This window comes from Heteronotia binoei, chromosome 7 (genome assembly GCF_032191835.1).
Source record: "Heteronotia binoei isolate CCM8104 ecotype False Entrance Well chromosome 7, APGP_CSIRO_Hbin_v1, whole genome shotgun sequence".
Lineage (NCBI taxonomy): Eukaryota > Metazoa > Chordata > Lepidosauria > Squamata > Gekkonidae > Heteronotia > Heteronotia binoei.
Window position 1 is genome coordinate 133815704 of NC_083229.1, and position 14282 is coordinate 133829985.

At 44.6% G+C, this 14282-nt stretch overlaps 1 protein-coding gene across 1 annotated transcript in view; it reads left to right on the top strand.

Annotated features, from left to right (window-relative positions):
* The window catches only part of MYO10 (myosin X), a 191077-nt gene extending 177308 nt beyond the window's left edge, over positions 1-13769 (top strand). Inside the window, exons 34-40 of the mRNA XM_060244309.1 lie at positions 1084-1381; positions 2133-2340; positions 3111-3247; positions 4349-4469; positions 8431-8886; positions 10267-10458; positions 13345-13769. Of these exons, the coding sequence (XP_060100292.1) occupies positions 1084-1381; positions 2133-2340; positions 3111-3247; positions 4349-4469; positions 8431-8886; positions 10267-10458; positions 13345-13455 (1523 nt within the window). The 3' untranslated portion in view covers positions 13456-13769. The remainder of the gene's footprint in view (positions 1-1083; positions 1382-2132; positions 2341-3110; positions 3248-4348; positions 4470-8430; positions 8887-10266; positions 10459-13344) is intronic.
* The last annotated feature ends 513 nt before the right edge of the window (positions 13770-14282 follow it).

A 14282-nucleotide genomic window follows, 5' to 3' on the forward strand; every position in this document is an offset into this window, starting at 1 on the left:
CCAACTAAGTATGAAGATACTTGACAAGCAGCTGTTGGGGGGATACTTTATTATGGAAGATTATAGTGACAACCAGGAGGAAAGGGACTATTTTAAAAAACCTTTAATGGGGAAAAGGAGAATGTAAGAAGAGCCCTGCTGGATCGACCAGTGAGGGTCCGTCTAGTCCAGCATCCTGTCTCATACACTGGCCAATCAGTTCCTCTGGAGGTCCAGTAACGGCATAGATGCCAAGGCCTATCCCAACGTGGTTTCCTGACTCTGGGATTAGTACCTCTGAATGTGGAGGTTCCCTACAGTCACCATGGCTAGTAGTCAATGATTGGCTTATCCTCCATGAATCTGTGTGGTCCTCTTTTAAAGCTGTTGATTCCTGTGGCCAGCATCCTCTGGCAGCAATTCCACATTTTAAACACTCTCTGTGTAAAGAAGTATTTCTTTTTATATGTTGTGAACCTACCGCCCAGCAGCTTCATAGAATGCCCCCGAGTTTTAGTATTGGAAGAGAGGGAGAAAAATTTCTCTTTGTCCACTGTCTCCACCCCATGCATCATTTCATCAGTTATGTCCCCTCTTAGTTGTCTCTTTTCTAAATGGAAAAGGCCCATCAGACTCTTCAGCCTTTCCTCCTAGGGAAGGCGTTCCAACCCCCTCATCATCTTGGGCTCTGTATTTTCTTCAGCTCTGCCATCGACGTGCAGACGCAGGAAGTCAAGCCTCCTAACTCAGAAAGTGTCCAAAATCCTAAGACTTTCAGGAGTCTGACAAATAACCGTCAGAGCTACATTCATCAACCCACAAGGCCCCATGCTCACTTCTCATATCCTCTTTTCCCAACCTTTGAGAAAATTACTGCCCCTCAAAAAAAAAAAAAAAGAGGGAAAGTTAGTAGCTAGGGAATTATGCAAAACAGACTTAATTGCATGTCTTAATGAGCAAAAATAGTTTATTTTTATCCAGTTTGTAGCACAGGTGTCCATGCTGTCTGGATGTAGCACTCCAAATGTCTGTACACTGTACACTATCATAAAATATGGCACGTTGTGTGGTTTTAAGATTCTCTGCCATGTTTCCATCCTCTAGTGCTGAAAGACAAAGGCTACACAACACTGCAGGATGAAGCCATCAAGATATTTAATTCTCTGCAACAGCTGGAGTCTGTGTCAGATCCCGTTCCTATTATTCAGGGCATTCTTCAGACAGGGCATGATTTACGGCCCCTACGAGATGAGCTTTATTGCCAGCTCATCAAACAGACAACCAAAGTGCCCAGTCCGGGAAGTGCCGGCAACCTGTACAGCTGGCAGATCCTCACCTGCATGAGCTGCACATTTCTGCCCAGCCGTGGCATCCTCAGGTACCTGAAGTTCCACCTGAAAAGGTAAGCAGAGCTTCCAAATGAGCAAGAAAGTCTGGCTTTCTTTGATTATTATTATTTTTTTCCCTTGTTGTGGGAGGGAAATAGGCTTCTGCAGCCCTTTGTGATTCAGCAGCCAGTTCCTAACATTCCTTTTGTGAGGCTAGACTGCATCAGGGAGGCTGTGCTTTTGTTTCTGGAAGCTTGTTTTTGGCACTGGAGCAGAGAGATGGATTGCAGAAGAGAGGCAGAACCAGGGAGAAATGAGGGGACTCTCCGTTCACCCAGCCTTTTAAGAGAGAGATAAGCTGTGTCTGTTGATTACACCTAATATTCCAATGCCAGGTATATATTTGGCTAATATTATACATAGAGATTAACAGGCATTCATGTGGTCTGTGAAGACTCAGATACGAATAGGTGAAGTTTTGCATGACAGAGAAGTCAGAAAGAGTAGAAACACTTTTCCATGGATACCTGTCATCTGCAAGTGACTCCATTTGATGTGGGGAGAAAAGCCCTTAAGGCACACCCTAACATTTGCACTGTTGTTCATGTTGAGTTCTCTCATGTAGTATTGTTAGGGTTCTGGCAAAAAGTCTCAAAAAGTACAAGGAAAGAATTCTAGGAATGGGAGAATAATGCAGACAATCTCTGAGCCTTTATTGTAATTCTCCATGTATGGATGGGATTCTAAATACTTCTTTTCAGCTGTCTTCAAGTTGGCAGATATAGGGGAGGAAAGAAAACTGAAACTCTGCATTTGTCCTTGCAGGATCCATGACCAGTTTCCAGGCACTGAAATGGAAAAATATGCCCTTATCATTTATGAGTCCCTTAAAAAGACCAAAAGCAGAGAATTTGTGCCATCCAGGGATGAAATTGAAGCCCTGATCCATAGACAGGACATGACATCAACAGTCTACTGTCACGGTGGAGGATCTTGTAAGATCACCATCAGTTCCCACACTACAGCTGGGGAGGTGAGAAGCGTCAAGAGAACGCGGGTCGTGGAGTGCTTTCACTAGATGCCAGTGTCCTGTAACTTGTGAAAATGCGTTCTTCCAGAAGACTTCCAGAGGGGCAGTCATGTGTATCTGTTACATTCACGCGATGTGAAGAATCTAACAGCACCTTAAAGATGATAGCAGTATTGTCACATAAACATTCATGAGGAGGGAAAGGCAAAGCAGCTCGAGTTGCTATGTGCCAGTGTAAAACGGAAATACTTCTCCGGTACCATTTTTGGCATCTTGAAAACGGAGCATTTCTCCTCAATTTGCACCATGGGGTCCTAAAACCAAAACAGAACAGCAGAGTCACTTTTGTGCCACTTTTGTGAATATTGTCCCTTTTGTGTTGCGGTGGTCAAAGATCAAGGAAGGCTTCTGGGAGGGTCTTGTGCAGACTTGCAGGTGGTAGCACAGGGCCAAGTAGAGTCTGCAGGATGCTGAAATGGGGGACAGGAGTTCACCTTCCTCTCCATCCTCTATTTCTGCTCTCCTTATCGGTACCTTTGGAGCAGTTCTAGTCCTAGGACATTCTGCAGAAGAAAAAGTAAATCTTTGTCAAGAAAGGGCAAATTTGAAATTTCTACTGTTGAGAGTTAAGAAGGAAAGGAGTTGGGTCTGCAGCCCTGTCAAATTTCTGATTCCTCTCTTGCCTTCATTTTCTGTTAACTGAAGTTATTCCCTTCTAAAATCTCACCAGCTTTCTGATGTCTCATTTCGGTTTCATCACATTGCCCCAATAGGTTGTTGAAAAGTTAATTCGAGGCTTGGCCATGGAAGATAGCAGAAATATGTTTGCTTTGTTTGAGCACAATGGAACTACAGAGAAAGCCATTGAGAGCAGAACCATTGTGGCTGACGTCTTGGCAAAGTTTGAAAAGTGAGTTTGCCTCTGCTAATAAGCAAGCAATTAAAATCCTTCACAGCGGCATCCTGAATATCCTTTTCTTGAATCAATAACCACTCCCCCCTCCCCCAAAAAATCAAGCACTTGTGTGCCTGGCAATGCGTCCATCTCCCCCCTGTGCTTCGTGTGTTCCGCTGTCCTGACATTTCCTTCTCTCATGTGCTCCGTGCCCTGGACTGGGCCTCTGGCTTAAAGCCTTTTCTGTTTTTTAGGGATTCCCACAATCGGAACGTCCACATGCGAGTTGCAGGCAGAGCTCCTTGGGCAACTGCAGGAGTTTTGTGGGCTACTCTTCTCTCCCATGGGGCAAACCAGCCACAGCAAATGGGGCAGGCCTTTCAAGAATTGTCCTTCTCCCCAGTCCCCCAGCAATCCCAAGCGAAGTTTTGGTGCCATAAAAAGGAAAGAGCAATCAAACATGCAAAAGTATGCACAGTTGGTTGTGGTACAGCGCACAAAACACTTGGTCACTATGAGAGGGGGTGGCTTGAAAAAACAGAGTCCAAGTTGTCAAGGTTTCCTTGGGCTCTACTGCTCCAAGAATATGACAGCCCTCTTGTCCAGCATCCTGTTCCCCACAGTGGCCACCAATCACCCCGGAGGGCCAACTAGAGGAAGAGGTGTGCTTCCTCTGACTTCTAGAGGTTCCGTGTGGTCACTGTGGCCAGTAGCCGGTGATGGATCTCTCCTCCACTGAGCTGTCTAATACCCTTCGAAAGCCATTACTATGTCCTCTGGCAGTGCCTTCCCCAGTTGCATTACTCATTGAGTAATTGAGTAAAAAAACAAAGAGTCCAGAAACCCCTTAAAGACTAGCAAGATGTGTGGCATCGTGGCTGTGCTCTCTTTTTCATGACAGCTCCTCCCCTGCAGCCACAAATGTGGCTAGTTTTGAAGGGGCTCCTGGACTCTGGCTCTTTTCTTCTGCTACAGACTGATGAACACGGCGACCCATCTGGGTGTATGTGTCGATCTGTTCCTTATAACAGAAGAAATGTTGGCTTTGGTCTGAAATGTCACTGAAGAGCTTTTTTTCTTTCCTCTCCAATCTGGTCTGCACATGCTTTTTCCTAGGCTTGCTGCTGCTTCAGAAGGAGGGAGCATGGCGTGGAAATTTTACTTCAAGTTGTACTGCTTCCTAGACACAGAGCACGTGCCAAAAGACAGTGTGGAATTTGCATTCATGTTTGAGCAGGTAAGGCTTGATCATTGCATGCTGATGGAAAAAACAAGAGATTAAGGGAATCTGAAAAACAATTACGTATGCTGCTCAAATAAAATAGTGAAACATAACTGGAACACTCTGTCTGGGGCAGTGATACTCTGGCTTCTTGGTGCTTGGGGGGGCAAGGGGGGTTCTGTAATTCTGGCCCTCCTGGTGGAGCTAATGGCACCTGGTTTTGGCCTCTGTGTGACACGGACCAGATGGGCCATTGGCCTGATCCAGCATGCCTTCTCTGATGTTCTTAATTACTGAGAAGTTGTGAGTGAATAGTGCATATTTAACTTTATCTATGTACCTAACTTTTAGCAAATTTCAACCTGCATTTAAGTTCAACCCCACCTTGAAGTAAGGTGAGATGGTTGCCACAGGTGAAAAAGTACGGATGCCACTGATCGTGGCAGAGTAGAAAACAGGGCCTTCAAAAGCAAGATGCATGGCCCACTGAGATGTGTCCCTTGTGCTCACATTTATTTCACTGAGGCTCTGTAATGCCCCACCGCTGCCATCCATGTATCCTTTAAACCGAAGGCAATTATTGCAATCGTTTTGCAGCCAAGGACATTGCATCTGTAGGGCTACACATAAAATCCATCGTTTCAAATCCCCCACAAACATAATAAACAGCAGTTCAGCAATATAATGTGGTAAAGTATCATTTACTTTTTAGAGAACATATAATTAAAGGTACTCATGGTGAGAACTTGTCTTTCTACTTTTTTGTGTGTCCTTCTTTGCCATGGAGTCCACCTGTGTGGCAGAGGATTCTGGGGCAGACAGTCTTTAACTTCTTCGTGATCTCTGTGCATCACAATGAGTTACCCTACACAAACGCTGTGTAGAATCTCGGGTCAAAACCAGCCGGCTTCTAGAGCTTCTCCTTCTCCTCCTCTGGAGATCTCTCAGCCTGTGTTGGAAAGTTTCAAGGACTGCAAGGGTTTCAAGGGTATGAAGAACCGCCCATGACAGCTCGTTTCTGAGGATGTCCATCAATCCTCTTTGAGTTGATTCTGATCTTGATCGCCCTGTTCTATGAAGAAGCCATTTGCCAAGATCCTCATGAGTCCCCATCACAAGCAGGGGACCAGGAAGGGCCTTCTACTGGCTGCCACCACTCTTGGGTGTGTCTGGGAGGGCCCAGAGCACTCACCCAGTCCTGTCCTCCTTAACAAAACACTTTCTATTCATGACCAAAGAGATGTGAGGACCCAGACAGTATAATACGTTTATTTTGTAAGTATTCAAAACAAGTGGTTTTAATGATCAGTAAAACAGTAGAAGTGAAAAAACAACGGTAAAGGTTGTCCAAAGAAATAATAAAAGGGCTCTTTAAAAGCCCTAATGCGACTAAGCTATAATGGCAACAGACTCACCACTCCTTGGGTGAGCCTTTTCAGAGAGAACACTCCTGACAGCAGCCTTCCTCCAGAGACAACAACCCTTCCTCTGTTGCTGGACCTTTTATTTCCTTCCTTCTAGGTCCCACCCCTCTAGGTAAGTTTTTCCTCCTAAATCTCTGTCACCCAATCAAAGGGACAGAAGGGATCCCGGGAAATGTAGGCCCTGTAGATACTCTGCTACCCTGGAGCGTGTAGGCCTCACTAGGCCTAGGATCATGACAGTCCCAAAGGAAGATACTTCATTTAACTGAAGTGTGCAGGCACATGAAAGCTTATACCCGTAATTCATTGATCTCAAAGGTGCCACTGGATTCAAACCACCAGACGACTAACTGAAATATCACATTAAAGATTGCCTTCAAGCACTTTGGTCCCTTTTGCTTTCAGATAATGTGGCATTTGCCATCTTTGTGTTTTCTTGCCTGATTAAAATGGTAACTAAAATTAGGAACAAAGCTAAATGGGATCTCCTGATTCAGACCCAGTAGGTCACCGGATTCCAGTGATTACACTCTCTGGGGACATTTTTGAATCTTCTGGCTGGCTACTGTAGAAGGTGCTGGTGTGCAGACATATGCACAGCCTACCTGTCCCAGGGCACAGCCAGCAGGGAGCATGTCTACAGCCATGAAATGGGAGTTAATCCAGAAGCCCTGAGACATTTCAAGACATCCCCGATGGGGGGAAATAGTTCTCACTGTTTTCAGCTCCTCTGTGGCTTAAAAGAGTGCTAAAGAGCTGTGCTTGGCTCCCACTGACTTCCACGCTCTTCTCCACCAAGAAATGCCCCAGATGGGCCTTGCAATGAATCCGGGTGGGGAAGCGTCTGTGAGAAAGGAGAGCATTGGAGCTCTCAAGAACTGCAGTCCATTGTTTTCTCATCACTCATCAGAAAATGGGATATTACCCTGCTCAGCAGGAAGCCTCCAGTTTCCTAGAGAGAGAAAAACAAAGGACCAACCATGACCAGGTGGGGCGAGACCTTTGCCTGGCCCTGTATGCTGATCCCTGGTGCTAGGCGGGTGATTCAAAGCATGTGCTTTGGACATTAGTTTGTCTGTCCTGTGCATACAGAAAAGCTGAGACCGTCACGTAGAATGCCCATCTGAAAAGGAAAATGTCAGCCTCTTGAGCCTCCATTTGATTTAATATGAAATAAATGGAATTGGCTGTTTCATTTAGTGCCTTTTTGACTATTTCCTCTCTCATTGGCAGGCCTCATTTTGGGCAGGAGCTCATAGGAGCAGAGCTCCAGAACCTCTAAATTTTATTGTGCTCTTTCTTACACCCCACCCAAATACTTGTTTCTGAGCTCCATTGTTCAAATCCCCTGTGATAGTTTTGCTGAACTCTAAGATTTGACAAACTTTCTAATATTTTTCTCCACAAAATGGGGAGGGGGAGGGACCGAAACATATAAAGCAGACAGGTGGAAATCTTCATCCTGCCACTGTGGCCGCATAGGAGACAGTAATTTTAAAAGTATGATGGGAGTAAGGTTTTATTGTGACAATTATAATTCAAGAAGCATTTTAAGGTAGATGCTAAGCCGATATAATTTAGTACACCTGGTAATGTCAGGGGTGTGTGGCATATATAAATGAGTCGTGCTAATGAGTTGTGCTAATGAGTTCTGGCACCTCTTTTTCTACAGCAAGACCCCTGCATATTGACATTAGACAAAATTGGTCACATGCAAACCAGTTTGATAGACCTGAGCTTGTGAGACTAAGGGGTAGCTATTGGCTTAACTAGTTGGCCTTGGGGAACACATGGTGTCGCCACTTGACTTAACTAGCTGGCCTTGGGGAAGACATGGTGTCGCTACTTCATTACCCATCAGTGAAATGAAAATAAGATATACTCTTGTGGGCAGTGTTCCCTCTAAGCTGAGTTAGGGTGAGCTAGCTCACAGATTTTTAGCCTCCAGCTCACACATTTTTGTCTTAGCTCAGGAAGGATGACCCCAGAGCACACTAATTTATGCAGTAGCTCACAACTTTAATGCCATTAGCTCACAAAGTAGAATTTTTGCTCACAAGACTCTGCAGCTTAGAGGGAACATTGCTTGTGAGTATCAATAAGATAATAAGAATTATGGGTTGTCATAGCCACATCAGTCAGCCCTTCCATTCCATTCGTGATTGTTTCTTGCTTGGCAGGGCCACCTAGACAGCTTCATAAGAGGCCTTGCCACCATTTAAAGCTCAAACAGAAACATTAATAAGTTCCTTGGGAATTTGATTTCTGCTCACTGATGGAGAGGTGAGATGGACAGTGACTGTACAATTGAAGGCAGGCGTGTTTCTTGCAATTATGCTGCAAGGTTTGTATGGAAGCACGTTTCTTGGAAGGAGACTGCCAAGCTGCCCTCTTGTGGCTGAAATCAGGTGGAAAAGAGTGGCTAGAAAAAAGCTTGTTCCAGTGTGTTTCTCTGGAGGATTGGCGGTGGGGGGTGGGGGGCGTGATTTGTTGTTTGAGAAGGAGCAGAATTCGGAGTGTGACAGATCCCGTCTTGCTTTTCTTTCTGCTAGGCACATGAAGCGGTTATTCAAGGACATTATCCAGCTCCTGAAGAAACCCTGCAGATCCTTGCTGCCCTGCGGCTCCAGTACCTGCAAGGCGATTACACGTCATCCAACATCACCGTGCCAGAGATTGAGGAGGTCTATCCTCTGCAGAGGCTGAAGTCACGTATTTTCCAGTCCACCAAAATGTTTACCCCAGCAGAGAGGCTGGAGAGGAAGCGGGCCACCTTTCTGGATGGGACCCTGCGGAGGAGTTTCCGCAGCAGCTCCGTCAGCAAGCAGAAGATGGAAGAGGATCAAATGCTGGACATGTGGGTCAAAGAGGAGGTCTCTGCTGTCAGGACTAGCATGATCGATAAGTGGAAAAAAATTCAGGGAATGAACCAAGCTCAAGCAATGGCCAAATACATGAGCTTGATTAAGGAGTGGCCAGGCTATGGGTCAACCCTCTTTGATGTGGAGGTAAGGATGTCTGTGACTTGCTATGAATTGTCAAAAAATACTTGCGTAGAAACCAGAGATGAGCAAGATCCGGTGCTTCAGCCAACAGCCACAGCTCTGGACCCAGCTTAACCTTCTGGTGTGCAGTTTGCTACCTGCACAGAAACTATTGTGCGTTATTGCTAGCATCTATCTTTCCAGAGGGATTCAGACCTGGGGCACCTGCTTGTGCAAGGAATTGGCCCAACTGAAGTATTTTTTGCTAGGGTCTTGTAGATGTTTCATAATCAAATCAAGAGTTAATAGCTGATTAAAGACTATGTCAGCACCTCTCACCTTGAAGTAGAGGCTGAATTATGACAAGATACAACAAGGAGTGTCTGTATCAGGTTCCTTTGGCCTGGTGCAGTACAAAGGGGAGCATGTTGAATGGTTTGACCTTTGAAATGCTTCACAATCCCTCCACTGCTAGAGAAACTCATGGGGTATCTGACATTGCTTCCAGCATAACTCACAATTGGTGAGTTTTGAATCTAAATGAGAAAATAATTGTGTGCTGGACAGTGCAATAGAAGTTATAATCATTGTAGTTGTATATAGAAAACTGGAAGGTTTTGAGATGCAGAATTTCTGGAAATTTTGATGCCACGGGAGGGGAAAAAATGCAAGTTTAAAACAGAAAATACCAATTTTGTAGTAAACAAAAGACAGAAATACTCATACAATCACAACAGGACCTGAAATATTTGCATATGAATTAAACTTTATTACACCGAAAGTACTGACTTATTCAATAGTGTATTATCATACATATCATGGAATACAAATTGTGGACAAAATCAGTCAATTTAAACAAATATCTCTAATGCGGTGGATTGTCTGACACAAAAGTCTTCAACCCATATGTTCTAAGTGAACAAAACCTTGTCTTAAAAAGCATTCCCCATCTTCCAAAGGAGAAAATGTTTCATTGGAGGTTTGTTCTCCCCCCCCCCCCCCCCCAGTGTTTTCTAAAATTTCTGGTTTATCTGTTCGAGCCATTATGGGGGGGTGTCCAGGAGATGGAGACGATGACTTTTCACACAGATTATTTTCTGCATCCCCACTTTTGGGGTGGGCAGCCATGTCAGACTGGCTGTAACAGAGCAAGAGTCCGGCAGCACCTTAAAGACTAACCACATCTGTGGCAGAGTAGGAGTCACTGCTCACTTCTTCAGATAACTTCAGATAGTTGAGGAAGTGAGCCATGACTCAGGAAGCTCCTCCCCTGCAGTCCTGAAGGTGCTCCTGGACTCTGGCTCTTTCCTACTCCCCCCTGGGCTTTCACATCTCTAGCAGGATTTAGTCAGTTGCTTAGATCTGCTTTCCCCTTGATTTTATTTTGTTTTTTTCCTCCCCCAGTGCAAAGAAGGGGGATTCCCTCAGGAGCTTTGGTTGGGCGTCAGTGCTGATGCAGTTTCTGTCTACAAGCGTGGGGAGGGCAGGCCGCTGGAAACTTTCCAGTATGAGCATATCCTCTCCTTTGGGGCTCCCTTTGCCAACGCCTACAAGATTGTTGTCGATGAGAGAGAGCTGCTCTTTGGGACCAGCGAGGTAAGGAAAGACGAAAGGTTTTGGCTGCCCTCCTTCTCAATGTTTTTACAGACATACACTGTAAACCAGTTTTCAAAAAAGCCTTTCCATCATTCTGTTGCCTTCACATTTTGTATAGGCTCAGTGTTAATGCCAGCTTCAGTGCAATACCTGCTCTATTTTAATGCCAAAAAAGTATTCACGTGTAATTATCTTTTTTAAAAAATGTCCACTTGGTTTTTCTTTGAGTTATCTTGATGTCATGGGCTGCCTTCTTCCACATATCTCCATTGCTTGAATCTCATCTATGTGCCACACATGCTTCAGGAGAACTTGGCTAAATCAAAGCAGCCTCCTGTTGCTTGTCATGGCCAATCAGATGGTGTGTGAAATCCACAAAGCAGAGGAAGGAGGAGGCTGCCCACAGATACAGAGCCCAGCAGCTCCTCTTCCTGGCAGGCTGCCTCAGTCCATGGATGTCCCCTTCAGTCAGCATGGCTAACAGCTGCGGGATGGACCTGTCCTTGCTGGGTGTCTCTCTGATCCCCTTTTACAGCCATCCAAAGTCTTGGCCTTTGCTTCATCTTGTGGCAGTAAATTCCATCCCCAGTGCCTTGTGCAACACAAAGTCATCAGAACACGTCAGACCAGTGGCCCATCTAGTCCAATGTACTGTTTCACACAGCAGCCAACCAGTTGCCCAAAGAAACAGGGCATAATAATAATAATAAATTTTTATTTATATCCCGCCCTCCCCACCTCGGCAGGCTCAGGGCGGCTAACAACATTTTTTAAAAACATACAATAGTAGATAAAAACCTTTAGATTTAACAATATAAAACATTAAACTTTAAACTTTAAGCATGGCGGGAGAGGCCTTCTGGTGCTGCCTCTTAGGATTGGTATTCAGAGGTTTGCTGCTCATCATGGCTAGTATCCACTGACAGACCTCTTCTCCATGACTCAGTCTCACTCTTTTGAAGCAATCTATGCTTGTGACTGTCACTGCCTCCCCAGCAGTGAATTCCACAGTGCAATTACTCATTGAACAAGGCAAGACTTCCTTCTGTTTATCCTGAACCTATTTTTCAACCACTTCATTTGGTGTCCCCACATTCTAGTATTAGGGTAGACAAAGCCCCCTCTATCTACTTTCTCTGCCACGTGCATAATTTTATACGTGTCTAACCTGTCCCCGCTTAGCCATCTTTTTTATGACTGAAAAGACACAACGACCCTCCACCCTTTCTTTATAGGAAAGGTGCACAGAACCACGTACAGTATTCCAAATGCAGCTGCACCCTAGCTCTGTACAAAACGTATTACTGGCTGTTCTATTTGCAGTCCCTTTCCATATAATAATTCCTAGCATGATGTTTGCCTTTTTATTACTGCTTCACATTTTCATCAGGCTGTCCACTGCAATACTAAGCCAGCTCAGACCCCATCAGCACATGAAGTCAGAATTTTTTATTCCAATGTGCATCACTTACCCTACCAACACTGAATTTCATTTGCCATGTTGCCGCCTACTTACTGAATTTAGAGAGATCCTCCTGGAGGTTTTCACAATCCCCCATGATCTTCACAGTCCTACATCATTGGACATCATCTGCACACATGGCTACTACACTGCTTGCCCCCATTTCCAAATCATTTATGAACAAATTAAATAGTACCTGCCCCAATACTGGACTTAATGGGACTCCCAGTGCTCACTTCCCCCCAGTATGATCACTCTCTGCTTCCTGTTGCTTAACCACTTTTTAATACAAATGAAGACTGGTTCTGTTATCCCATGACTTCTAAGAACCTATGAGAAGCCACATTGGATCAGGCCAGTGGCCCATCCAGTCCAACACTTTGTGTCACACAGTGGCCAAAACCCAGGTGCCATCAGGAGGTCCACCAGTGGGGCCAGAACTCCAGAAGTCCTCCCATACTTGGCCCATGAGCACCAAGAAGACAGAGCATCACTGCCCCAGACAGTATGCCATCTATTCCTTGTGGCTAAGAGCCACTAAGAAAATAAGAGGAGCCATGTTGGATTAGGCCAGTGGCCCATGCAGTCCAACTCTCTGTCACACAGTGCCAAAAACCCTGGTGGTGTCAGGAGGTCCACCAGTAGGGCCAGGAGCCCTCCCACCATTGCCCCCCAAGCACCAAGAGTACAGAGCATCACTGCCCCAGACAAAGTGTTCCATCTGTACATTGTAGCTAAGAGCCACCAATGGTCCTCTACTCAATATGTTTATCTAGTCCTCTCTTGAAGTTGTCTTTGCTGGGAATTATTAGGAAGAGGATTGAAAACAAATCAGCCAGTTATCATAAAGCTCCTGCATAAATCTCTGGTACAGCCTCATTTGGGAATATTGTGTACAGTTCCAGTTTCTGTACTTAGAAAAAGTGCAGAAAAGGGCAATACAGGAACTCATGGGAACTCAATGAAATTAAAGCTCACCCAGGAGTCTCTGGTGAGGTACATTCAGTACATTCCTTGAGTTGGTGACTACAACCCAAGATCCATTTCCTAGTTAGTCCACTGCCTCTCATGTCTGTGAAGTCAGGTTTCTGTGCCTAGCACATAACTACACTTACGCCTAGCTGACCATAATTCCATGGAACATAGTGGGCCATATGTTTGAGTAAACATGCATGTGAAAGGGCTGCAAGTCCATAATTGGTCTTCAGTACCCCAAAAAATAGCATTTATGGAATGTCTGTAATTAGGCTGTTGTTACTTTATCAGACTGCAGGTGAGGAAATTTCATTTATTTGATTTATATCCGAGCCTCCTCTGCCAGCAGGCTCAGGGCGGGTCGCAACATTTCATCATTGCCTGCGCTCACACAGAAAATGCCATCCACTGAATTGTGCATTAACTGATTTGCATTTGGTCATGGGCAGGTGGTTGACATTGCCAAATTGATGAAAGCCTATATCAGCATGATTGTGAAGAAGCGCTACAGCACCTCTCGGTCAGTGAGTAGCCATGGAAGTCAAGGCAGCTCCAGGTGAAACCCAAGAATACTTTTTGTGCACTCTTTGTATCAAGATATATCACTGCCAGCCTCTTGGCTTCTCCAGATATGGAAACTGAAAGCATCTCTCCAGCAACACACACACAAGTTCATCTAACGTCTGCTTGCATAGTCCTCAACTAAACTCACTGATGAGCATGTCAAGCGTTAAGATGTCCAAAGTTTTGTTACCTCTAGATAACGTACTGTATGCCTTAACTTAACACTGCCTTCTAAGCAGGAAGAAGTGCCTTAAATAGATTAAAACCAACTTGCATTGACCGTTGCTGTATTATCAGAGGGGATTTTTTTTTTAAGTAAACCACTTAGCATATTAAGGAAGAGCTAATTCAGCCATCTTGCACTAACCAACTGGCTGGTTCATCCATGACGAAGAAAAGAAGTGTCTTGGTTGGAAGGCTGCAGGCAGCTTTCCTTATGGACTTTATTAGCAGCATTGTGTGCCCCCCACCTTTCCTTTCCGATGCGTGCATGCAGATGACTGGGTCAGCACGTAACTTTTAAAGGTTGTAAAGCAAGGAGAAAAGTAAAGGGATGAATAATGTGCAATGATGTAAACAGTCTTTCTGTACATTTTAATAGACCAGATCTATAGTCCCAGTTGTAGACTTTCTTTAATAGTCAGGATTATTGAGAAATTTCAGGATTTTCATTTTTTTAAAAAATGTATATTCTTCTAAAATGAATTTTTTCATCCTTTGTTACCTACGTAATGCATCTGCATTTCTTTACCTCCTGTATTATAGATAATACATTTAGTTGAAACTGTATTTATAGACTGCCCTTAATATGGAAATGCTATTA